Source organism: Bombina bombina, chromosome 4, assembly GCF_027579735.1.
Source record: "Bombina bombina isolate aBomBom1 chromosome 4, aBomBom1.pri, whole genome shotgun sequence".
In the NCBI taxonomy this organism is placed as follows: Eukaryota; Metazoa; Chordata; class Amphibia; order Anura; family Bombinatoridae; genus Bombina; species Bombina bombina.
The window spans coordinates 1,046,652,506-1,046,677,341 of record NC_069502.1 but is presented as its reverse complement, the minus strand read 5'-3'; the positions used below and the strand labels follow the sequence as shown (position 1 = coordinate 1,046,677,341).

At 41.5% G+C, this 24,836-nt stretch overlaps 1 protein-coding gene across 1 annotated transcript in view; it reads left to right on the top strand.

Annotated features, from left to right (window-relative positions):
• MCM8 (minichromosome maintenance 8 homologous recombination repair factor) overlaps positions 1-24,836 on the top strand; it is a 465,182-nt gene that overhangs the window by 132,586 nt on the left and 307,760 nt on the right. The window contains exon 5 of the mRNA XM_053712690.1: positions 10,147-10,293. Coding sequence (XP_053568665.1) covers positions 10,147-10,293 — 147 coding nt within the window. The remainder of the gene's footprint in view (positions 1-10,146; positions 10,294-24,836) is intronic.

The following is a 24,836-nucleotide window of genomic DNA, read 5'->3' as shown; positions in this document are numbered from 1 at the left end:
TTTCTAAGGTTTGCCTTTTGTTATGTTTTCTGTCAGGTCTTTTGCAATTTATGAATACAGTTCAGACAATGATATGAACTAAAATGTTGTATTTGTAGCTATTTAAATAATCCAAAACTCTTATTGTCAGAAGAGCAAGGAAAAGGATTAAATAGCGTATTTAATCCAAATTAACAGGCTAAATAATAATAGCACAACTCACAGTTAACTTTCACTGTAGTTGTAAAATAGCTCTTCTTAAATAAATACAAGCTTTAAATGGTGCTGCTGAGAAGGCAGTAAGTGGTTAAATTGTTGTTAGTAAGCAAAGTTAATAAATCTCAAGTTTAAGCAGAGAAGAAGTCTGATTATGCAAACAGAGTTGTTCCGGTATTTGTATAAGCAAAGTCTTTATGTGGAGTTAAGCAAACATGCAATAGAGTATTAATCAAGGCTTTTGATACTTGCGGTTTGTAGATAACTCCTCCGGTTCTTAGTTTCAGAGAGGTGATAAATCCTTTAAGCTTCTCCGTTGAAACCAACTGTTTGCTGTTAGTATTCCTTGAAGCAGTGTAGGAAGCAGGGTTAAAGGCTGTAGATGCGGTAGCTTGTGTAAACAGATTGGCGTCTGAACGCTGTCTGCATATGCCGGCCTGGTGTCGGCTTGAATGACGTCACAGAGTTGCTATTCAGGAGCGGAGTGCCGTTTGTAAGCTGAGAGGTGAGAGTTCAGAATACAGATCTTCTTGATATGTTAAAGTCCTTAGAATATGCAAAGAAATGTTAATTGAAACAAAGTCCCAATGTGGATAAATGTTGAGACAGTTGAAGTGACTTATTTAATCACTAAAGGCTGGATAACAGGATAACAGTGGAGAGTCCTAACAACTAACTTTCCCTGTTACACTAAAATAATCAAGCAAGCAAATAGGGATCAGATGGTCCTTTTAAGGGTTGTGGAAAGGGAGGTGTCAGAAGGATTTAAAGAGAAAGGAGATCATAACACCTTTCTAGACAGGCATTACCAATTTGTAGCTCTTCCCTTCGGGTTGGCTACAGCCCCGAGAATCTGTACAAAGGTTCTGGGCTCACTTCTGGCGGTTCGAAGACCGCGAGGCATAGCGGTAGCTCCTTATCTAGACGACATCCTGATACAAACTTTCAAGTTGCCAAGTCTCATACAGAGATAGTTCTGGCATTTCTGAGGTCGCACGGGTGGAAAGTAAACGAGGAAAAGAGTTCTCTATCCCCACTCACAAGAGTCTCCTTCTTAGGGACTCTTATAGATTCTGTAGAAATGAAAATTTACCTGACGGAGTCCAGGTTATCAAAACTTCTAAATGCTTGCCGTGTTCTTCACTCCATTCCGCGCCCTTCGGTGGCTCAGTGTATGGAGGTAATCGGCTTAATGGTAGCGGCAATGGACATAGTGCCATTTGCGCGCCTACATCTCAGACCGCTGCAATTATGCATGCTGAGTCAGTGGAATGGGGATTGCACAGTTTTGTCCCCTCTGCTAAATCTGGATCAAGAGACCAGAGATCTCTTCTCTGGTGGTTGTCTCGGGTCCACCTGTCCAAGGGTATGACCTTTCGCAGGCCAGATTGGACAATTGTAACAACAGATGCCAGCCTTCTAGGTTGGGGTGCAGTCTGGAACTCCCTGAAGGCACAGGGATCGTGGACTCAGGAGGAGAAACTCCTTCCAATAAATATTCTGGAGTTAAGAGCGATATTCAATGCTCTTCTGGCTTGGCCTCAGTTAGCAACACTGAGGTTCATCAGATTTCAGTCGGACAACATCACGACTGTGGCTTACATCAACCATCAAGGGGGAACCAGGAGTTCCCTAGCGATGTTAGAAGTCTCAAAAATAATTCGCTGGGCAGAGTCCCACTCTTGCCACCTGTCAGCAATCCATATCCCAGGCGTGGAGAACTGGGAGGCGGATTTTCTAAGTCGTCAGACTTTCCATCCGGGGGAGTGGGAACTCCATCCGGAGGTGTTTGCTCAATTGATTCATCGTTGTGGCAAACCAGAGTTGGATCTCATGACGTCTCGCCAGAACGCCAAGCTCCCTTGTTACGGATCCAGGTCCAGGGACCCAGAAGCGACGCTGATAGATGCTCTAGCAGCGCCTTGGTTCTTCAAAGAAGGAACGTCTTTTACATAATCTGGACGTAGTCCGTGCCTTGAAGTTTTACTTACAAGCTACTAAGGATTTTCGTCAAACATCTTCCCTGTTTGTAGTTTACTCTGGACAGAGGAGAGGTCAAAAAGCTTCGGCAACCTCTCTGTCCTTTTGGCTTCGGAGCATAATACGCCTAGCCTAGGAGACTGCTGGACAGCAGCTCCCTGAAAGGATTACAGCTCATTCTACTAGAGCTGTGGCTTCCACATGGGCCTTCAAAAATGAGGCCTCTGTTGAACAGATTTGCAAGGCTGCGACTTGGTCTTCGCTTCACACATTTTCAAAATTTTACAAATTTGATACTTTTGCTTCTTCGGAGGCTGTTTTTGGGAGAAAGGTTCTTCGGGCAGTGGTTCCTTCCGCTTAATCCTGCCTTGTCCCTCCCATCATCCGTGTACTTTAGCTTTGGTATTGGTATCCCACAAGTAATGGATGATCCGTGGACTGGATACACTTAACAAGAGAAAACATAATTTATGCTTACCTGATAAATTTATTTCTCTTGTAGTGTATCCTGTCCACGGCCCACCCTGTCCTTTTAAGGCAGGTCTAAATTTTAATTAAACTACAGTCACCACTGCACCCTATGGTTTCTCCTTTCTCTGGTTGTTTTCGGTCGAATGACTGGATATGACAGTTAGGGGAGGAGCTATATAGCAGCTCTGCTGTGGGTGATCCTAAATTTATCAGGTAAGCATAAATTATGTTTTTGTGTCATCCACCTCAGTCATTTACAAATGGTAGAGCACTTCATATAATACTGAAACATTACATATATTATATGTTGAGATATATACAGTATAGATCAACAAAATGCAACCCATCCAATGAATTGTCAACTTCTACCCTGTGTTCATTATAATTACCCACTGTACCACTCACTTTACGTGCTGGTTTATCTTTCCTCAGTATGAGTCTCGGAGTACCAATTTCAGAATGCTATGCATGTATTACTCTTCTTTTACTCTTCTTATGTCTGTAATTTCTACTCCTATTCCTGAAGCGTGACCAAATGTAGACTTTGTTTTCCTTGTTGTCACGTTTGTGTCTGGCAAATTTTACCACCCTTTCGTTCTGCCAAATCCTCATCTGCTGTTTTTAATCTTGTCTTCATAGTTTTATTATAATTTGTATTGTATTGTACTGTGCTTTTTAATAGAGAGCGTCTCCTTTAATTTAGCTCTTTTCATTTCCTTTTGATTAGAATTCCCATAAAGGTGACTGAGCAAGTTGTCAACGCCTCATTCCATTAACATTTCAAATCATCATCTTCTAGATCATATGTGGGATTTCTTTATGCGCAGTCCTCTTGGAATTCTATTAATCTCTATGTACCTCAGGAAAGCTGCTATATTCCACAATAAATGTAGATCTGTAGTTAATAACTTTTTAAATTGTGAGAAGTGTCGCTTTTGGTCAGTGGATACATGAGCTGTATCATCTGATATAGAAAATATTTTGTCAAGAAAATGCTTTCTCTCATTTAAATCAATCATAGAGTCCTTTTTCAAACTCTCATCCTGCATGATTTAAATTATTAAAAGAAAGCTGCTATGTTTTTAGTGTGTATGTAAAAAGTAGAATCATATACGGTGAAACAGAAGGCAAAATCACAGTATACATGCGTGAATTAAAATGATGGAGTATTAATTTCACTATGCTCGTAGTAGTGCAAGAGAGTCCCACTCAATTAATATATACAGCAAAGTGTTTATCAGATGTAATGAACCACAATATTATTAACAAACATCCAATTGTGAAGATAAACACAAAATTAGAACTGTATTCCTACCATAGTTCTGAAGCCATGCTGAGAATCACAAATTCAGATCTTCCAGGTGCTGTCTGTGCAAAAAATATCTCTGCCTTTTCTCTTATTCCAAAGTTACCAAAAAAACAGACCATGCACTTGGAGCTTTAAACTATCATGACCAGCTGGTAGGCAAAGTGGGAGGACCTTGTTGCACTATAATCATCTGAGCGTGTATGTGATTGGCAAGAATGTCACTGATTACTTCCTCGTGCCGAGCCGACGTAGTATTCCAAATTCAAATGTACAAGAGACGCAGCTCCCAGGCAACAGTTAGCAGTGTAAAGATATGTGAATGGCCCGCAAACATGAAAACACACAGTAGCAGGGTGCTGGCAATAGAGAATAAGCCAGAAAAAAAGCTCCAAAATAATGCATAGGAAAAAGTTGATTGCTGCACTCAAACAAAAACAGTAAATCCTTTATTCAAAGTTGCATTAAAATATACACAAGGAGGATGAGAGATAAATCTTTTTTCTACATGTCAGTACTAATTACTCCTGAATGTTTTATAGAAAGACATAGAAAGAATCAAGTGGCATACATTACTGTCACTTTAAAGAAAGGGATTACTGCACACAGAATCCTTAATCAAATTGTAATTTATTAAGTTGCGATTATAAAAAGATATCATTGACCGGGTAGTGTCCAGTGTCCTGAAAAAACCAACAACAAACATACAACATCTAACAAAAAAAACTAAATAAAGCAAGAAAAACCTTTTATGCATATAAACATATACAAAATACACATAGAGTCCTTAAAGCGAGGATCAAAAGCATCTGGCTATATATCACTAGTCAGAGTTACTCACACAGTCCGCAAATTATATTGAAGGCTTGCAAGCTTGGGATCCGGAGGTATACCTCTGTTTGCGGCAACGTTTAAACAAACCGCCATTCAGCTTCAGCTCTCAGACATGCCGATACCTTAGATGACGTCATGAGGGGGCAGGTTAGTGATCTTACACACCTTTCCTCTGGTTGGTTAGATTCCAGAAAATCTTTGTCTCATAGTCTGTCATGCCTGTCCAGTGTAAGGCTTGTATAGCAGCTTCTATGTGGTTAACTTCCAGTGGGAAAATACCAATACAGCAAAGTCCCATAAACACAGTTCTGTGCACACACACCCGTCCGATCCAAACCCCTCATTCAGGGTGTACCAAGGATGTCCGGAAACAACTCCTACTGGTTGTTGGTTTGCTGAAAGATCCACATATAGCAGATAATAGGTTTATCTTGCAAAAAAGGTTAGCTTCATAGCAAAGTATCCAAAAGCCACATTGTTGCAAATAGTATAACACACTGAGTGCCAACGTCACTTACATTTCACCCCCACCATAGACTTGTGTGTCAGGGGCTTCATCAGGGCATAATTAATCTCCCAGAACCACCTCTTTTATAGCACCTGTATGTGCTCAGGTGATCCACACAGGAAGTCTCCTTAAGGTGGACTATACCATCTTAAAGATTTTAAACATGTAAACAAACTGCCCATCTTCCTATGCAGTTAGTAACAATATTATAACATAATTCCTAGTTAATAATATACATTTATATACGTCACTACTGCTACAGTGTTGCATATTCAGTGCTGGTCTGTCAATATGGCGCTCAATCTCACATATTTTATACAATTGAGAAACTCAGATAGAAAGGAAAATTTTAAACAGAATTTACAAAAAACAGGCATATTCCAATTTATCATTTAAGCCAAGTGGAAATCTAGTCTTCAGTCTAAAAATCCACTTGGCTTCCTTTTGAAGTAAAACTTTATTATTGTCACCTCCTCTCCCGGAGGAGATGCCATTATCTATAACCACAAACCTCAGAGACTGTGCATCACTATTGTGTGCACAATCAAAATGCCTTGCTACATTAGTGTCTCTCAGTTTAGTGATATCATCTCTATGCTCTTGTACCCGGTCCTTTATGGCTCTTTTTGTTTTTCCAACATAAAAAACCGGGCACGAGCATTGCAGGAGGTATATAACCCCCACAGAGTTGCAATTGAAAAAGAACCTAATGTCATATATTTTTGATCCATCAACTGAAAACTTCTTTGTACTTTCCATGTGTATGCAGTACACACAGTGACCACACGGAAAGCTACCTTTTATTCCTTTATTCTTACGTAACCAATCAGAGTCTGAGTGACTGGCTCCTAACAAGGTTTATCTTTCAGACTTGGAGCCTTTCTAGCCACCATTGCGGGGTCAGTCCCCACAACTTCTCCAATTTTCTCATCCATTTGTTTTTCCAACATAAAAAACCGGGCACGAGCATTGCAGGAGGTATATAACCCCCACAGAGTTGCAATTGAAAAAGAACCTAATGTCATATATTTTTGATCCATCAACTGAAAACTTCTTTGTACTTTCCATGTGTATGCAGTACACACAGTGACCACACGGAAAGCTACCTTTTATTCCTTTATTCTTACGTAACCAATCAGAGTCTGAGTGACTGGCTCCTAACAAGGTTTATCTTTCAGACTTGGAGCCTTTCTAGCCACCATTGCGGGGTCAGTCCCCACAACTTCTCCAATTTTCTCATCCATTGTGAGGAGGTGACAATTCTTTTTCATAATTGACCTGACCTCCTCCCACTGGTTATTAAACGGGGAAATGAATCTAATCTGTTTCTGGTTCTCTTTCTTTTTATACAAAATATCATCTCTTGACATACTTCTTGCCTTCCAAAGGGCCTTTTTCACACACTTATTCGAATACCCCCTTTTCACAAAGCGCTTCTTCATTTGTAATGCATGACAGTCAAACTTAGAGAGAGGGGAGCAATTCCTTTTTAGACGCAGGAATTGGCCATACGGAATACCCCTCTTAAGGTGCTCCGGATGGCCACTTCCAGCGTTTTAGTCGCGTTTTCTTTTCTCTAGTTCTCTGTAATAATAGACTGTCCCTCCTTCTTAATTTGTAGATCAAGAAAGGAGAGTCCTATATTACTGGTTTCAAAGGTTAAAAAAATATTTCTGTTATTCCGATTCAAAATGGTAACAAATTCTTTAAATTCATCGATTGTGCCATCCCACAGGATAAGCATATGGTCCACATACCGTATCCACATCTGGATATGCTCATCAGCAATGTCGCTGTAGTTCTCAAAGACCTCACCGAGCTCCCAAGCCCCCAGATGTAAACAGGCATATGTCGGGGCGCAAACCGCCCCCATCGCTGTGCCCCTTAGTTGACAGTACACTTTGCCATCAAACATGAAGACATTATTTTCTAGAATGAATCTCAGTATTGATACTACAAATTCAGTGTGTTCTTTATACTCTGGACCCCTAGTGTTAAGAAAACTTTTGATGGCTTTCAAACCTACTTCATGGGGAATAGAAGAGTATAGACCCTCCACATCCAGTGATGCCAAAATCCTGCCTTCATTCACGCAAATGCCATTAAGTCTTCTCAGAAGATCCGATTTGTCCTTAACATAGGAGGGAAGTAAAAAGGGCGTAGATGTAGATCTACATATTCGCCAATTCTTTCAGTGACACTTCCGATCCCGGAGACAATTGGCCTCCAGGAGGGCATTTCATATTTTTGTGCAATTTTGGAAGAACATAGAATACTGGCATCACTGGGTGTTCAGGATACAAATAAAGAAACTCTTTGGATGTTATTATGCCATGACTTTTGGCATCATTCAATAGTCTAAATAAGGAGTTTTTCCAGGGGATTCACATCTTGCTTCTCATATTGATGTTTATCATTTAGTTGGCGCTTAACTTCATTTACATAGAGACACTCATCCATAAGGACAAGATTGCCACCCTTGTCCGCTGGCTTCATTATTAAATTTTTAGCATTGCTTTATTCTTTTAAAGCACCTCTCTCACATGGTTTTCAATTTCTCATACCCCTGTTTTTCACCAAGAGATTGAATCTCTTTTTCAACCTGTTTCACAAAAATATTGACAGTTGGAACCAGTGACAGAGATTTCTTCCAAAGTGTGGTCCTGAGTCCCCCCTTGTTCATTATCAGCAAGGAGAGACTCAAGAATTCTAATTGTCTCTTCATCATCTGTAATTGCACTAGGGGCAGCAGGGTCCGATCTTTTCATTACTTGAGACAGGACTATCTTCCTTGCAAATAAATGGAGGTCTTTTATGACCTCAAATTTGTCTAAGTTGGCTGAGGGGCAAAAGGATAATCCTTTTTTTAGGAGATCAATATGTGCAAGGTTAAGGGGAAATGATGATAAATTAACCACCTGTATTTCTTCATCTTTTGGGTTATATAGTAGCCCCAGCGAGTTCCCCTTCCCTGAGGTCTCCCCCTGTACTGGCCATACTGCTCTCCCCTCCCTCTCATTTGTCTTGTCTGATAGTATCTTTCCCTCATCTGTGACCCAGGTAACTCTTTTCTTTTTGCCCCTTCTCCCCCTCCCCCTCCTTCTGGGCCTAAACCAGAGGAGTTTTTTTTGAGAGGTATTCAGAGTCTGAGGCATCAGTTCCCGAGTCATACGACCCCTTTTGTGACTTGTATACATACACTTTATTTGTTTTGTAATCCTCCTGATCTCTTCTAAATTTGGGACATTTCCTAGTTTTAATTTCACTCTTTAGTTTTGCTATATTAGCGCTAGTTTCCCCATTCAATTTCTCCTTTCACCTTCAAATTAACCCTTTCCAATGCTTTTTCTGCTTCTATTTTTACTCTCTCTAGCCTTTTCTCATTCCTTTTAATCATCATATCCATCAGGTCAAGGGAACATGAGGATAATTTCCCATTCCATTCCTCTACAAATGAGTCCCCCTCCTCATCCTCCCTTGTATTTGATCCTGGATCTAATAGCAGCCTAAGGCCTCTAGGAACGATCTTCTTCTCAATATAATTGGCCAGGCTTGCATTTTCTGCCTTGATTTTTAACTGTCTATTAAGATAGTATCTGTGTTTCCTAAAGGCACCATATACATTCAGTTCTTCCTCAATGTCTGCATTAGTCTCACTATTATTTGCCAAAGAATCTTTTAGTTTCACTTCCCAGAGATCATCAGAGAGAGTGAACGCCATATTTCCAGAACACCGACAGCAAACGCAGCCAATGATAGTTATATATGTATGTATATTTTAGTTAATATTTATAATAAAGTAGTGTCCTCCACCTCCAGAAAAGGATAGCAGAATCCTCCAAAATACTTCTTATAAGTTAGAAATTATTATATAGAATTGGAGGGAGGAGTTAATACTACTATGTTTAAAAAAAAAACCTGGTGCAACCCTTTAAAGAAATATTTTATAGAAAGAATCAAGTGGCATACATTACTGCCACTTTAAAGAAAGGGATTACTGCACACAGAATTCTTAATCAAATTGTAATTTATTAAGTTGCGATTATAAAAAGATATAATTGACCAGGTAGTGTCCAGTGTCCTGAACAAACCATCAAAAAACATACAACATCTACCAAAAAAACTTAAAACCTAAATAAAGCAAGAAAAACCTTTATGCATATAAACATATATAAAATACACATAGAGTCCTTAAAGCGAGGATCAAAAGCATCTGGCTATATATCACTAGTCAGAGTTACTCACACAGTCCGCAAATTATATTGAAGGCTTGCAAACTTGGGATCCGGAGGTATACCTCGGTTTGCGGCAGCGTTTAAACAAACCGCCATCCAGTGGGAAAATACCAATACAGCAAAGTCCCATAAACACAGTTCTGTGCACACACACCAGCTAGGGTACGTCTGATCCAAACCCCTCATTCAGGGTGTACCACGGATGTCTGGAAACTCCTCCTACTGGTTGTTTGTTTGCTGAAAGATCCACATATAGTAGATAATAGGTTTATCTTGCAAAAAAGGTTAGCTTCATAGCAAAGTATCCAAAAGCCACATTGTTGCAAATGGTATAACACACTGAGTGCCAACGTCACATACTCCTGAATGTTATTTAGAAGTTAGATAAAACCTATAAACATCTTAAGTGTTAATGTTTGTATTAGAGTTAAAAAACTATTTGCTTTTCATTTCTGTCCGGAAGTGTCTAGACTCTAAAGCGTACAGAAGTTATTAATATAAATAGATTTTGATTTCAGAATGTTAATATGCAGTAAAGAAATTACCTTTCTTTTTCTGTTCAGCAGTGTGATTGTGTAATAAATTATATATATATATTTTTATATTATTCTTCTTAGGATGAAATTGAAAGAAAGGGAAGTATTCTTGTGGATTATAAAGAGCTCATACAGGAGGAGGAGCTTATTGCATCAGTACCAATGTCCAATGAGCTACGGGACATGCCTGAAAAAATATTGAATTGTATGGGACTTGCAATACACCAGGTACCCTTGCCTACAAAACCTCTACATTATTATATATTCATACTGAAGTGCTAACGTAGTATATTATATAACATTTTATTAAGCTATTATTTCATATGTAATTTGTTTGTATAACATATATGTGCTGAATCAACTCTTGAAACTTCCATTAAAGGACCATTAAAGTGAAAAAACGCATGCTCTAATTTTTTCCAGCATGTCATGTAAATATATATGACGCTTGTTTATTCAGTTTTTCAATTTATTTTTTTCTTTCATGTTTTATTGTTTGCATATGTTAGAGTGGACTGTTTTACAAAAGATGTTTTTTTTTTAATTAAAGGGACAGTCTACACCAGAATTTTTATTGTTTAGAAAGATAGATAATCACAATCAGTGCTGACTCCTAGGTAATTCCACGTGCATGAGCACAGTGTTATCTATGTGGCGCACATGAACTAATGCCTTATAGTTTTGGAAAAAAAATCTAAATGCATTCAGATAAAAGGTGGCCTTCAAGCGCTAAGACATTTGCATATGAGCCTCCCAGACTTATCTTTCAACTAAAAATACCAAGAAAACAAAGCAAAAATTATGATAAAAGTAAATTGGAAAGTTGTTTAAAATGACATGCCCTATCTGAATCATGAAAGTTTATATTTGACTAGACTGTCCCTTTAATTTAATTGAAATACATTTCAGGCACCTCCCTCTAATTATATGTACTGCCAAATTGGAACCTAAGTTTCACTGCACATATCTGTGGAAGGGTTGCTGCACATATGCAAACACACCGCTATACTGGAATGCGCTGAAAGCTAGAATTCAACATGGCGGCACCCATGTCTAAAGGAAGGCGAAGGATAACCTCAATACTATGCTTATAAGATATAATTAGTGTTTAATGTATCTTTAAAACTTTTTTGTGATGTCCCTATCCTTGAAAGTGAAAGTTACTCTATGCTGCAAGATAGAAGCAGCTGCACTGATTTCTGATGAGCTGATCTCGCCACTTACTTTTCTGACAAAGGATGGGTACAAATCTCTTTATATTATGTAAATGTAAGACCCCCTTATAGGAATGCGCTACTCCAACTTGTTCTGCTGATCAAGAAACAAAAATAAATAATGACTATAAACAATATAACGCCATATATCTTGCAAGCAGACACTACTTCATGTGTTTATTTCTTCATCTCTTTTTTCCTGCACTTTTCTCACCTCTCTCTCTTCTCAGTAAAGCAGAGACCCCACAAATAATACTCCCACTTGTCCAAGCAATGCGTGTCTGTCCCTTTTGAGCACAAAGTTCTTTCAAATGTTCTTTCACCATCTTTTATCATCTTTTATCTCATGTCCTGGGTCTTCCCAGGTTAAAGGGACAGTCCACTGCAGAATTTTTATTGTTTAAAAAGATAGATAATCCCTTTTTCTCCAACATAGGTGTGTCCGGTCCACGGCGTCATCCTTACTTGTGGGATATTCTCTTCCCCAACAGGAAATGGCAAAGAGCCCAGCAAAGCTGGTCACATGATCCCTCCTAGGCTCCGCCTACCCCAGTCATTCTCTTTGCCGTTGTACAGGCAACATCTCCACGGAGATGGCTTAGAGTTTTTTAGTGTTTAACTGTAGTTTTTATTATTCAATCAAGAGTTTGTTATTTTAAAATAGTGCTGGTATGTACTATTTACTCTGAAACAGAAAAGAGATGAAGATTTCTGTTTGTAAGAGGAAAATGATTTTAGCAACCGTTACTAAAATCGATGGCTGTTCCACACAGGACTGTTGAGAGGAATTAACTTCAGTTGGGGGAACAGTGAGCAGACTTTTGCTGCTTGAGGTATGACACATTCTAACAAGACGATGTAATGCTGGAAGCTGTCATTTTTCCTATGGGATCCGGTAAGCCATTTTTATTACAGAGTAAATAAGGGCTTCACAAGGGCTTGTTAAGACTGTAGACATTTTCTGGGCTAAATCAATTCATATATAACATATTTAGCCTTGAGGAATCATTTAATATGGGTATTTTTGTAAAATAATATCGGCAGGCACTGTTTTAGACACCTTATTCTCTAGGGGCTTTCCCTAATCATAGGCAGAGCCTCATTTTCGCGCCGGTATTGCGCACTTGTTTTTGAGAAGCATGACATGCAGTCGCATGTGTGAGGAGCTCTGATACATAAAAAAGACTTTCTGAAGGCGTCATTTGGTATCGTATTCCCCTTTGGGCTTGGTTGGGTCTCAGCAAAGCAGATACCAGGGACTGTAAAGGGGTTAAAGATAAAAACGGCTCCGGTTCCGTTATTTTAAGGGTTAAAGCTTCCAAATTTGGTGTGCAATACTTTTAAGGCTTTAAGACACTGTGGTGAAATTTTGGTGGATTTTGAACAATTCCTTCATACTTTTTCGCAATTGCAGTAATAAAGTGTGTTCAGTTTAAAATTTAAAGTGACAGTAACGGTTTTATTTTAAAACGTTTTTTGTACTTTGTTATCAAGTTTATGCCTGTTTAACATGTCTGAACTACCAGATAGACTGTGTTCTGAATGTGGGGAAGCCAAGGTTCCTTCTCATTTAAATAGATGTGATTTATGTGACACTGAAAATGATGCCCAAGATGATTCCTCAAGTGAGGGGAGTAAGCATGGTACTGCATCATTCCCTCCTTCGTCTACACCAGTCTTGCCCACTCAGGAGGCCCCTAGTACATCTAGCGCGCCAATACTCCTTACTATGCAACAATTAACGGCTGTAATGGATAATTCTATCAAAAACATTTTAGCCAAAATGCCCACTTATCAGCGTAAGCGCGACTGCTCTGTTTTAGATACTGAAGAGCATGAGGACGCTGATGATAATGGTTCTGATATGCCCCTACACCAGTCTGAGGGGGCCAGGGAGGTTTTGTCTGAGGGAGAAATTTCAGATTCAGGGAAAATTTCTCAACAAGCTGAACCCGATGTGATTACATTTAAATTTAAGTTGGAACATCTCCGCGCTCTGCTTAAGGAGGTGTTATCCACTCTGGATGATTGTGAGAATTTGATCATCCCAGAGAAACTATGTAAAATGGACAAGTTCCTAGAGGTCCCGGGGCCCCCAGAAGCTTTTCCTATACCCAAGCGGGTGGCGGACATTGTAAATAAAGAATGGGAAAGGCCCGGTATACCTTTCGTCCCTCCCCCCATATTTAAAAAATTGTTTCCCATGGTCGACCCCAGAAAGGACTTATGGCAGACAGTCCCCAAGGTCGAGGGGGCGGTTTCTACTTTAAACAAACGCACCACTATACCCATAGAAGATAGTTGTGCTTTCAAAGATCCTATGGATAAAAAATTAGAAGGTTTGCTTAAAAAGATGTTTGTTCAGCAAGGTTACCTTCTACAACCAATTTCATGCATTGTCCCTGTCACTACAGCCGCGTGTTTCTGGTTCGATGAGCTAGAAAAGGCGTTCGATAGTGATTCTCCTCCTTATGAGGAGATTATGGACAGAATCCGTGCTCTCAAATTGGCTAATTCTTTCACCCTAGACGCCACTTTGCAATTGGCTAGGTTAGCGGCGAAAAATTCTGGGTTTGCTATTGTGGCGCGCAGAGCGCTTTGGTTGAAATCTTGGTCAGCGGATGCGTCTTCCAAGAACAAATTGCTTAACATTCCTTTCAAGGGGAAAACGCTGTTTGGCCCTGACTTGAAAGAGATTATCTCTGATATCACTGGGGGTAAGGGCCACGCCCTTCCTCAGGATAGGTCTTTCAAGGCCAAAAATAAACCTAATTTTCGTCCCTTTCGTAGAAACGGACCAGCCCCAAGTGCTACGTCCTCTAAGCAAGAGGGTAATACTTCTCAAGCCAAGCCAGCCTGGAGACCAATGCAAGGCTGGAACAAGGGAAAGCAGGCCAAGAAGCCTGCCACTGCTACCAAGACAGCATGAAATGTTGGCCCCCGATCCGGGACCGGATCTGGTGGGGGGCAGACTCTCTCTCTTCGCTCAGGCTTGGGCAAGAGATGTTCTGGATCCTTGGGCACTAGAAATAGTCTCCCAAGGTTATCTTCTGGAATTCAAGGGGCCTCCCCCAAGGGGGAGGTTCCACAGGTCTCAATTGTCTTCAGACCACATAAAGAGACAGGCATTCTTACATTGTGTAGAAGACCTGTTAAAAATGGGAGTGATTCATCCTGTTCCATTAGGAGAACAAGGGATGGGGTTCTACTCCAATCTGTTCGTAGTTCCCAAAAAAGAGGGAACGTTCAGACCAATCTTGGATCTCAAGATCCTAAACAAGTTTCTCAAGGTTCCATCGTTCAAAATGGAAACTATTCGAACAATTATTCCTTCCATCCAGGAAGGTCAATTCATGACCACAGTGGATTTAAAGGATGCGTATCTACATATTCCTATCCACAAGGAACATCATCGGTTCCTAAGGTTCGCATTCCTGGACAAGCATTACCAGTTCGTGGCACTTCCTTTCGGATTAGCCACTGCTCCAAGGATTTTCACAAAGGTACTAGGGTCCCTTCTAGCGGTACTAAGACCAAGGGGCATTGCAGTAGTACCTTACTTGGACGACATTCTGATTCAAGCGTCGTCCCTTCCTCAAGCAAAGGCTCACACGGACATAGTCCTGGCCTTTCTCAGATCTCACGGATGGAAAGTGAACGTAGAAAAGAGTTCTCTATCTCCGTCAACAAGGGTTCCCTTCTTGGGAACAATAATAGACTCCTTAGAAATGAGGATTTCTCCAACATAGGTGTGTCCGGTCCACGGCGTCATCCTTACTTGTGGGATATTCTCTTCCCCAACAGGAAATGGCAAAGAGCCCAGCAAAGCTGGTCACATGATCCCTCCTAGGCTCCGCCTACCCCAGTCATTCTCTTTGCCGTTGTACAGGCAACATCTCCACGGAGATGGCTTAGAGTTTTTTAGTGTTTAACTGTAGTTTTTATTATTCAATCAAGAGTTTGTTATTTTAAAATAGTGCTGGTATGTACTATTTACTCAGAAACAGAAAAGAGATGAAGATTTCTGTTTGTATGAGGAAAATGATTTTAGCACCGTAACTAAAATCCATGGCTGTTCCACACAGGACTGTTGAGAGCAATTAACTTCAGTTGGGGGAACAGTGTGCAGTCTCTTACTGCTTGAGGTATGACACATTCTAACAAGACGATGTAATGCTGGAAGCTGTCATTTTCCCTATGGGATCCGGTAAGCCATGTTTATTAAGATAGTAAATAAGGGCTTCACAAGGGCTTATTAAGACTGTAGACTTTTTCTGGGCTAAATCGATTCATTATTAACACATATTTAGCCTTGAGGAATCATTTATTCTGGGTATTTTGATATGATTATATCGGCAGGCACTGTTTTTGACACCTTATTCTTTAGGGGCTTTCCCTAATCATAGTCAGAGCCTCATTTTCGCGCCGGTATGGCGCACTTGTTTTTGAGGACAGCATGGCATGCAGCTGCATGTGTGTGGAGCTCTGATACATAGAAAGGTCTTTCTGAAGGCATCATTTGGTATCGTATTCCCCTTTGGGCTTGGTTGGGTCTCAGCAAAGCAGATTCCAGGGACTGTAAAGGGGTTAAATATAAAAACGGCTCCGGTTCCGTTATTTTAAGGGTTAAAGCTTCCAAATTTGGTGTGCAATACTTTTAAGGCTTTAAGACACTGTGGTGAAATTTTGGTGAATTTTGAACAATTCCTTCATACTTTTTCGCAATTGCAGTAATAAAGTGTGTTTAGTTTAAAATTTAAAGTGACAGTAACGGTTTTATTTTAAAACGTTTTTTGTGCTTTGTTATCAAGTTTATGCCTGTTTAACATGTCTGAACTACCAGATAGATTGTGTTCTGACTGTGGGGAAACCAAGGTTCCTTCTCATTTAACTATATGTATTTTATGTCATAAAAAAATTTAGTAAAAATGATGCCCAAGATGATTCCTCAAGTGAGGGGAGTAAGCATGGTACTGCATCATCCCCTCCTTCGTCTACACCAGTCTTGCCCATACAGGAGGCCCCTAGTACATCTAGTGCGCCAATACTCCTTACTATGCAACATTTAACGGCTGTAATGGATAATTCTATCAAAAACATTTTAGCCAATATGCCCACTTATCAGTGAAAGCGCGACTGCTCTGTTTTAGAAAATTCTGTAGAGCATGAGAACGCTGATGATATGGTTTCTGAAGGGCCCCTACACCAGTCTGAGGGGGCCAGGGAGGTTTTGTCTGAGGGAGAAATTTCAGATTCAGGAAACATTTCTCAACAAGCTGAACCTGATGTGATTACTTTTAAATTTAAGTTGGAACATCTCCGCGCTCTGCTTAAGGAGGTGTTATCCAATTTGGATGATTGTGATTATCTGGTCATTCCAGAACCACTATGTAAAATGGAAAAGTTCTTAGAGGCCCCGGGGCCCCCCGAAGCTTTTCCTATATCCAAGCGGGTGGCGTACATTGTTAGTACAGAATGGGACAGGCCCGGTATACCTTTAGTACCTCCCCCCATATTTATAAAATTGTTTTCCTATAGTCGACACCAGAAAGGACTGATGGCAGACAGTCCCCAAGGTCGAGGGGGCGGTTTCTACTCTACACAAGCGCGCCACTATACCCATAGAAGATAGTTGTGCTTTCCAAGATCCTATGGATAAAAAATTAGAAGGTCTGCTAAAGATGTTTGTTCAGCAAGGTTCCCTTCTACAACCAATTGCATGCATTGTCCCTGTCACTGCAGCCGCGTGTTTCTAGTTTGATGAGCTAGGAAAGGCGATTATTAGTAATTCTTCTTCTTATGAGGAGATTATGGACAGAATTCGTGCTCTTAAATTGGCTAATTCTTTCACCCTAGACGCCACCTTGCAATTGGCTAGGTTAGCGGCGAAAAAATTCTGGGTTTGCTATTGTGGCGCAGAGCGCTTTGGTTAAAATCTTGGGCAGCGGATGCGTCTTCCAAGAACAAATTGCTTGACATTCCTTTCAAGGGGAAAACACTCTTTGGCCCTGACTTGAAAGAGATTATCTCTGATATCACTGGGGGCAAGGGCCACGCCCTTCCTCAGGATAGGTCTTTTCAAGACCAAAAATAAACCTAAGTTTCGTCCCTTTCGCAGAAACGGATCAGCCCCAAGGGCTACGTCCTCTAAGCAGGAAGGTAATACTTCTCAAGCCAATCCAGCCTGGAGACCTATGCAAGGCTGGAACAAAGGAAAGCAGGCCAGGAAACCTGCCACTGCTACCAAGACAGCATGAAATGCGGGCCCCCGATCCGGGACCGGATCTGGTGGGGGGCAGACTCTCTCTCTTCGCTCAGGCTGGGGCAAGAGATGTTCTGGACCCTTGGGCGCTAGAAATAGTCTCCCAAGGTTATTCTCTGGAGTTCAAGGGGCTTCCTCCAAGGGGGAGGTTCCACAGGTCTCAGTTGTCTTCAGACCACATAAGAAGACAGGCATTCTTACATTGGGTAGAAGACCTGCTAAAAATGGGAGTGATTCATCCTGTTCCATTAGGAGAACAAGGGATGGGGTTCTACTCCAATCTGTTCATAGTTCCCAAAAAAGAGGGAACGTTCAGACCAATCTTAGATCTCAAGATCTTGAACAAGTTTCTCAAGGTTCCATCGTTCAAGATGGAAACCATTCGAACACTTCTTCCTTCCATCCAGGAAGGTCAATTCATGACCAAGGTGGATTTCAAGGATGCGTATCTACATATTCCTATCCACAAGGAACATCATCGGTTCCTAAGGTTTGAATTCCTGGACAAGCATTTCCAGTTCGTGGCGTTTTCTTTCGGATTAGCCACTGCTCCTAGGATTTTCTCATAGGTACTAGGGTCCCTTCTGGCGGTGCTAAGACCAAGGGGCATTGCTGTAGTACCTTACTTGGACGACATTCTGATTCGAGCGTCGTCCCTTCCTCAAGTAAAGGCTCACACGGACATTGTCCTGGCCTTTCTCAGATCTCACGGATGGAAAGTGAACGTGGAAAAGAGTTCTCTATCTCCGTCAACGAGGGTTCCCTTCTTGGGAACTATAATAGACTCCTTAGAAATGAGGATTTTTCTGACAGAAGCCAGAAAAACAAAACTTCTAGACTCTTGTCGGATACTTCATTCCGTTCCTCTTCCTTCCATAGCGCAGTGCATGGAAGTGATAGGTTTGATGGTAGCGGCAATGGACATAGTTCCTTTTGTGCGCATTCATCTAAGACCATTACAACTGTTCCTGCTCAGTCAGTGGAATGGGGACTATTCAGACTTGTCTCCGAAGATACAAGTAAATCAGAGGACCAGAGACTCATTCCGTTGGTGGCTGTCCCTGGACAACCTGTCACAAGGGATGACCTTCCGCAGACCAGAGTGGGTCATTGTCACGACCGACGCCAGTCTGATGGGCTGGGGCGCGGTCTGGGGATCCCTGAAAGCTCAGGGTCTTTGGTCTCGGGTAGAATCTCTTCTACCGATAAATATTCTGGAACTGAGAGCGATATTCAATGCTCTCAAAGCTTGGCCTCAGCTAGCGAGGGCCAAGTTCATACATCAACCATCAGGGGGGAACAAGGAGTTCCCTAGCGATGGAAGAAGTGACCAAAATCATTCTATGGGCGGAGTCTCACTCCTGCCACCTGTCTGCTATCCACATCCCAGGAGTGGAAAATTGGGAAGCGGATTTTCTGAGTCGTCAGACATTGCATCCGGGGGAGTGGGAACTCCATCCGGAAATCTTTGCCCAAGTCACTCAACCGTGGGGCATTCCAGACATGGATCTGATGGCCTCTCGTCAGAACTTCAGAGTTCCTTACTACGGGTACAGATCCAGGGATCCCAAGGCGGCTCTAGTGGATGCACTAGTAGCACCTTGGACCTTCAAACTAGCTTATGTGTTCCCGCCGTTTCCTCTCATCCCCAGGCTGGTAGCCAGGATCAATCAGGAGAGGGCGTCGGTGATTTTGATAGCTCCTGCGTGGCCACGCAGGACTTGGTATGCAGATCTGGTGAATATGTCATCGGCTCCACCATGGAAGCTACCTTTGAGACGAGACCTTCTTGTTCTAGGTCCGTTCGACCCACTCCAGCTGACTGCTTGGAGATTGAACGCTTGATCTTATCAAAGCGAGGGTTCTCAGATTCTGTTATTAATACTCTTGTTCAGGCCTGAAAGCCTGTAACCAGAAAATTACCACATAATTTGGTATATCTGTTGGTGTGAATCTGCAGGATTCCCTTGGGACAAGGTTAAGATTCCTAAGAGTCTATCCTTCCTTCGAGAAGGATTGGAAAAAGGATTATCTGCAAGTTCCTTGATGGGACAGATTTCTGCCTTGTCTGTGTTACTTCACAAAAAGCTGGCAGCTGTGCCAGATGTTCTAGCCTTTGTTCAGGCTCTGGTTAGAATCAAGCCTGTTTACAAAATTTTGACTCCTCCTTGGAGTCTCAACCTAGTTCTTTCAGTTCTTCAGGGGGTTCCGTTTGAACCCTTACATTCCGTTGATATTAAGTTATTATCTTGGAAAGTTTTGTTTTTGGTTGCAATTTCTTCTGCTAGAAGAGTTTCAGAATTATCTGCTCTGCAGTGTTCTTCTCCTTATCTGGTGTTCCATGCAGATAAGGTGGTTTTGCGTACTAAACCTGGTTTTCTTCCAAAAGTTGTTTCTAACAAAGACATTAACCAGGAGATAGTTGTGCCTTCTTTGTGTCCTAATCCAGTTTCAAAGAAGGAACGTTTGTTGCACAACTTGGATGTAGTTCGTGCTCTCAAATTTTACTTAGCAGCTACTAAGGTTTTCAGACAAACTTTGTCTTTGTTTGTTGTTTATTCTGGTAAACGGAGAGGTCAAAAAGCAACTTCTACCTCTCTCTCCTTCTGGATTAAAAGCATTATCCGATTGGCTTATGAGACTGCCGGACGGCAGCCTCCTGAAAGAATCACAGCTCACTCCACTAGGGCTGTGGCTTCCACATGGGCCTTCAAGAACGAGGCTTCTGTTGATCAGATATGTAAGGCAGCGACTTGGTCTTCACTGCACACTTTTTCTAAATTTTACAAATTTGATACTTTTGCTTCTTCTGAGGCTATTTTTGGGAGAAAGGTTTTGCAAGCCGTGGTGCCTTCCATTTAGGTGACCTGATTTGCTCCCTCCCTTCATCCGTGTCCTAAAGCTTTGGTATTGGTTCCCACAAGTAAGGATGACGCCGTGGACCAGACACACCTATGTTGGAGAAAACAGAATTTATGTTTACCTGATAAATTACTTTCTCCAACGGTGTGTCCGGTCCACGGCCCGCCCTGGTTTTTTTAATCAGGTCTGATAATTTATTTTCTTTAACTACAGTCACCACGGTAACATATGGTTTCTCCTATGCAAATATTCCTCCTTAACGTCGGTCGAATGACTGGGGTAGGCGGAGCCTAGGAGGGATCATGTGACCAGCTTTGCTGGGCTCTTTGCCATTTCCTGTTGGGGAAGAGAATATCCCACAAGTAAGGATGACGCCGTGGACCGGACACACCGTTGGAGAAAGTAATTTATCAGGTAAACATAAATTCTGTTTTTTCTGACAGAGGCCAGAAAAACAAAACTTCTAAACTCTTGTCAAACACTTCATTCCGTTCCTCTTCCTTCCATAGCGCAGTGCATGGAAGTAATAGGTTTGATGGTAGCGGCAATGGACATAGTTCCTTTTGCGTGCATTCATCTAAGACCATTACAACTGTGCATGCTCAGTCAGTGGAATGGGGACTATACAGACTTGTCTCCGACGATTCAAGTAAATCAGAGGACCAGAGACTCACTCCGTTGGTGGCTGTCCCTGGACAACCTGTCACAAGGGATGACCTTCCGCAGACCAGAGTGGGTCATTTTCACGACCGACGCCAGTCTGATGGGCTGGGGCGCGGTCTGGGGACCCCTGAAAGCTCAGGGTCTTTGGTCTCGGGAAGAATCTCTTCTACCGATAAATATTCTGGAACTGAGAGCGATATTCAATGCTCTCAAGGCTTGGCCTCAGCTAGCAAAGGCCAAGTTCATACGGTTTCAATCAGACAACATGACGACTGTTGCGTACATCAACCATCAGGGGGGAACAAGGAGTTCCCTGGCGATGGAAGAAGTGACCAAAATCATTCAATGGGCGGAGACTCACTCCTGCCACCTGTCTGCAATCCACATTCCAGGAGTGGAAAATTGGGAAGCGGATTTTCTGAGTCGTCAGACATTACATCCGGGGGAGTGGGAACTCCATCCGGAAATCTTTGCCCAAATTACTCAATTGTGGGGCATTCCAGACATGGATCTGATGGCCTCTCGTCAGAACTTCAAGGTTCCTTGCTACGGGTCCAGATCCAGGGATCCCAAGGCGACTCTAGTAGATGCACTAGTAGCACCTTGGACCTTCAAACTAGCTTATGTATTCCCGCCGTTTCCTCTCATCCCCAGGCTGGTAGCCAGGATCAATCAGGAGAGGGCGTCAGTGATCTTGATAGCTCCTGCGTGGCCACGCAGGACTTGGTATGCAGATCTGGTGAATATGTCATCGGCTCCACCATGGAAGCTACCTTTGAGACGAGACCTTCTTGTTCAAGGTCCGTTCGAACATCCGAATCTGGTCTCACTCCAGCTGACTGCTTGGAGATTGAACGCTTGATCTTATCAAAACGAGGGTTCTCAGATTCTGTTATTGATACTCTTGTTCAGGCCAGAAAGCCTGTAACTAGAAAAATTTACCACAAAATATGGAAAAAATATATCTGTTGGTGTGAATCTAAAGGATTCCCTTGGAACAAGGTAAAGATTCCTAAGATTCTATCCTTTCTTCAAGAAGGATTGGAGAAAGGATTATCGGCAAGTTCCTTGAAGGGACAGATTTCTGCCTTGTCTGTGTTACTTCACAAAAAGCTGGCAGCTGTGCCAGATGTTCAAGCCTTTGTTCAGGCTCTGGTTAGAATCAAGCCTGTTTACAAACCTTTGACTCCTCCTTGGAGTCTCAACTTAGTTCTTTCAGTTCTTCAGGGGGTTCCGTTTGAACCCTTGCATTCCGTTGATATTAAGTTATTATCTTGGAAAGTTTTGTTTTTGGTTGCAATTTCTTCTGCTAGAAGAGTTTCAGAATTATCTGCTCTGCAGTGTTCTCCTCCTTATCTGGTTTTCCATGCAGATAAGGTGGTTTTACGTACTAAACCTGGTTTTCTTCCGAAAGTTGTTTCTAACAAAAACATTAACCAGGAGATAGTCGTGCCTTCTTTGTGTCCGAATCCAGTTTCAAAGAAGGAACGTTTGTTGCACAATTTGGATGTTGTTCGCGCTCTAAAATTCTATTTAGATGCTACAAAGGATTTTAGACAAACATCTTCCTTGTTTGTTGTTTATTCTGGTAAAAGGAGAGGTCAAAAAGCAACTTCTACCTCTCTCTCTTTTTGGATTAAAAGCATCATCAGATTGGCTTATGAGACTGCCGGACGGCAGCCTCCTGAAAGAATCACAGCTCATTCCACTAGGGCTGTGGCTTCCACATGGGCCTTCAAGAACGAGGCTTCTGTTGATCAGATATGTAGGGCAGCGACTTGGTCTTCACTGCACACTTTTACCAAATTTTATAAGTTTGATACTTTTGCTTCTTCTGAGGCTATTTTTGGGAGAAAGGTTTTGCAAACCGTGGTGCCTTCCATTTAGGTGACCTGATTTGCTCCCTCCCTTCATCCGTGTCCTAAAGCTTTGGTATTGGTTCCCACAAGTAAGGATGACGCCGTGGACCGGACACACCTATGTTGGAGAAAACAGAATTTATGTTTACCTGATAAATTACTTTCTCCAACGGTGTGTCCGGTCCACGGCCCGCCCTGGTTTTTTAATCAGGTCTGATAATTTATTTTCTTTAACTACAGTCACCACGGTCTCATATGGTTTCTCCTATGCAAATATTCCTCCTTTACGTCGGTCGAATGACTGGGGTAGGCGGAGCCTAGGAGGGATCATGTGACCAGCTTTGCTGGGCTCTTTGCCATTTCCTGTTGGGGAAGAGAATATCCCACAAGTAAGGATGACGCCGTGGACCGGACACACCGTTGGAGAAAGTAATTTATCAGGTAAACATAAATTCTGTTATTATCCATTCCCCAGTTTTGCACAACCAACACAGTTATATTAATATACTTTTGACCTGTATGATTACCTTGTATCTAAGCCTCTGCAAACTTCCCCCTTATCTCAGTCCTTTGGCATACATGCATTTTAGCCAATCAGTGCTGACTCTTAAATAACTCCATGGGGGTGAGCACAATGTTATCTATATGGCACACATGAACTAGCTCTGTCTAACTGTGAAAAACTGTCAAAATGCACTGAGATAGGAGGCAGATTTTAACAGTTTAGAAATCCGTTTGAGTCTACCTAGGTTTAGCTTGCAGCAAAGCATACCAAAAGAAAAAAGCATTTTTTTTTGATAAAAGTAAAATGGAAAGTTGTTTAAAATTGCATGCACTTTCTGAATCATGAAAGTTTTATTTTGACTAGACTGTCTTTTGTGATTCAGACAGAGCATTTAATTAAAAAAAAAAAATCTTATTTACTTCTATGGTCATATTTGCTTTGTTCCCATGTTATTCTTTGTTGAAGAGATCCCTAGGTAGGTGTCTGGAGCACTACATGGCAGGAAATAGCCATCTAGTGCTCTTGCAAATGGTTAATATTCTTGTAAAACTGCTGCCATATAGTGCTCCAAACACGGGCAGGCTCCTTGCCTTACGTCCCTGCTTTTCAACCGACACCAAGAAAACAAAGAACATTTGATAATAGAAGTAAATTATTATTATTTATAAAGCGCCAACAGATTCCGCAGCACTGTCCATGGGTACAAAGAGAAAAGTACAACAGTGATACAATACAATTTAAGACACCGGACAAAATTAAGCAAACAAATACATAGAGAATTGAGGGCCCTGTTCCTGTGGAAATTTACAATCTAGATAATCTAGATAGTAAATTAGAAAGTTGTGTAAAATGCTCTATCTGAATCATGAACGAGCAATTTGGGGTTTTATGTTCCTTTAAGAAAACCTAAACCAACCATAGAGTAGAAGACTCAACAGATCTCCTTCACACTTGTCATGTGCCTCATTACATGAGTAGTTTTGTTACCAAGTCCAACAGTCCTCCAGCTTCTTCTGCCATCCTTATTCAGATTTTACAAACATCTTCAGCAAAATTAAACTGAAATCCTTCCCTCTTATTCTGAAGACTTTGGTGTTTGTAATTGGGTACCACTCTAGGCAAGGAATAAGTAAAAGAACATATTGCCTGGCTTACAATCATTTTGAATGATTAGCTGTGCATTTTGGTGTCTGTTAAAATGAGCAACATTGCTATTGTTTACACCTTTTGGATCAAGGCCTTGTGGTCTATCTGGATGACATCTTCATTTACTTCTCCATAAAAACTAAACCATTGCAGCAATGTATCTTAGATCCTTGCAATTTTAAGGATGTTTTGATGCATTTTCGTGGGTTCTAGATTTCAACTGCATGCATAAAAGTAGATCAGAGCAAAATTACTGCAAT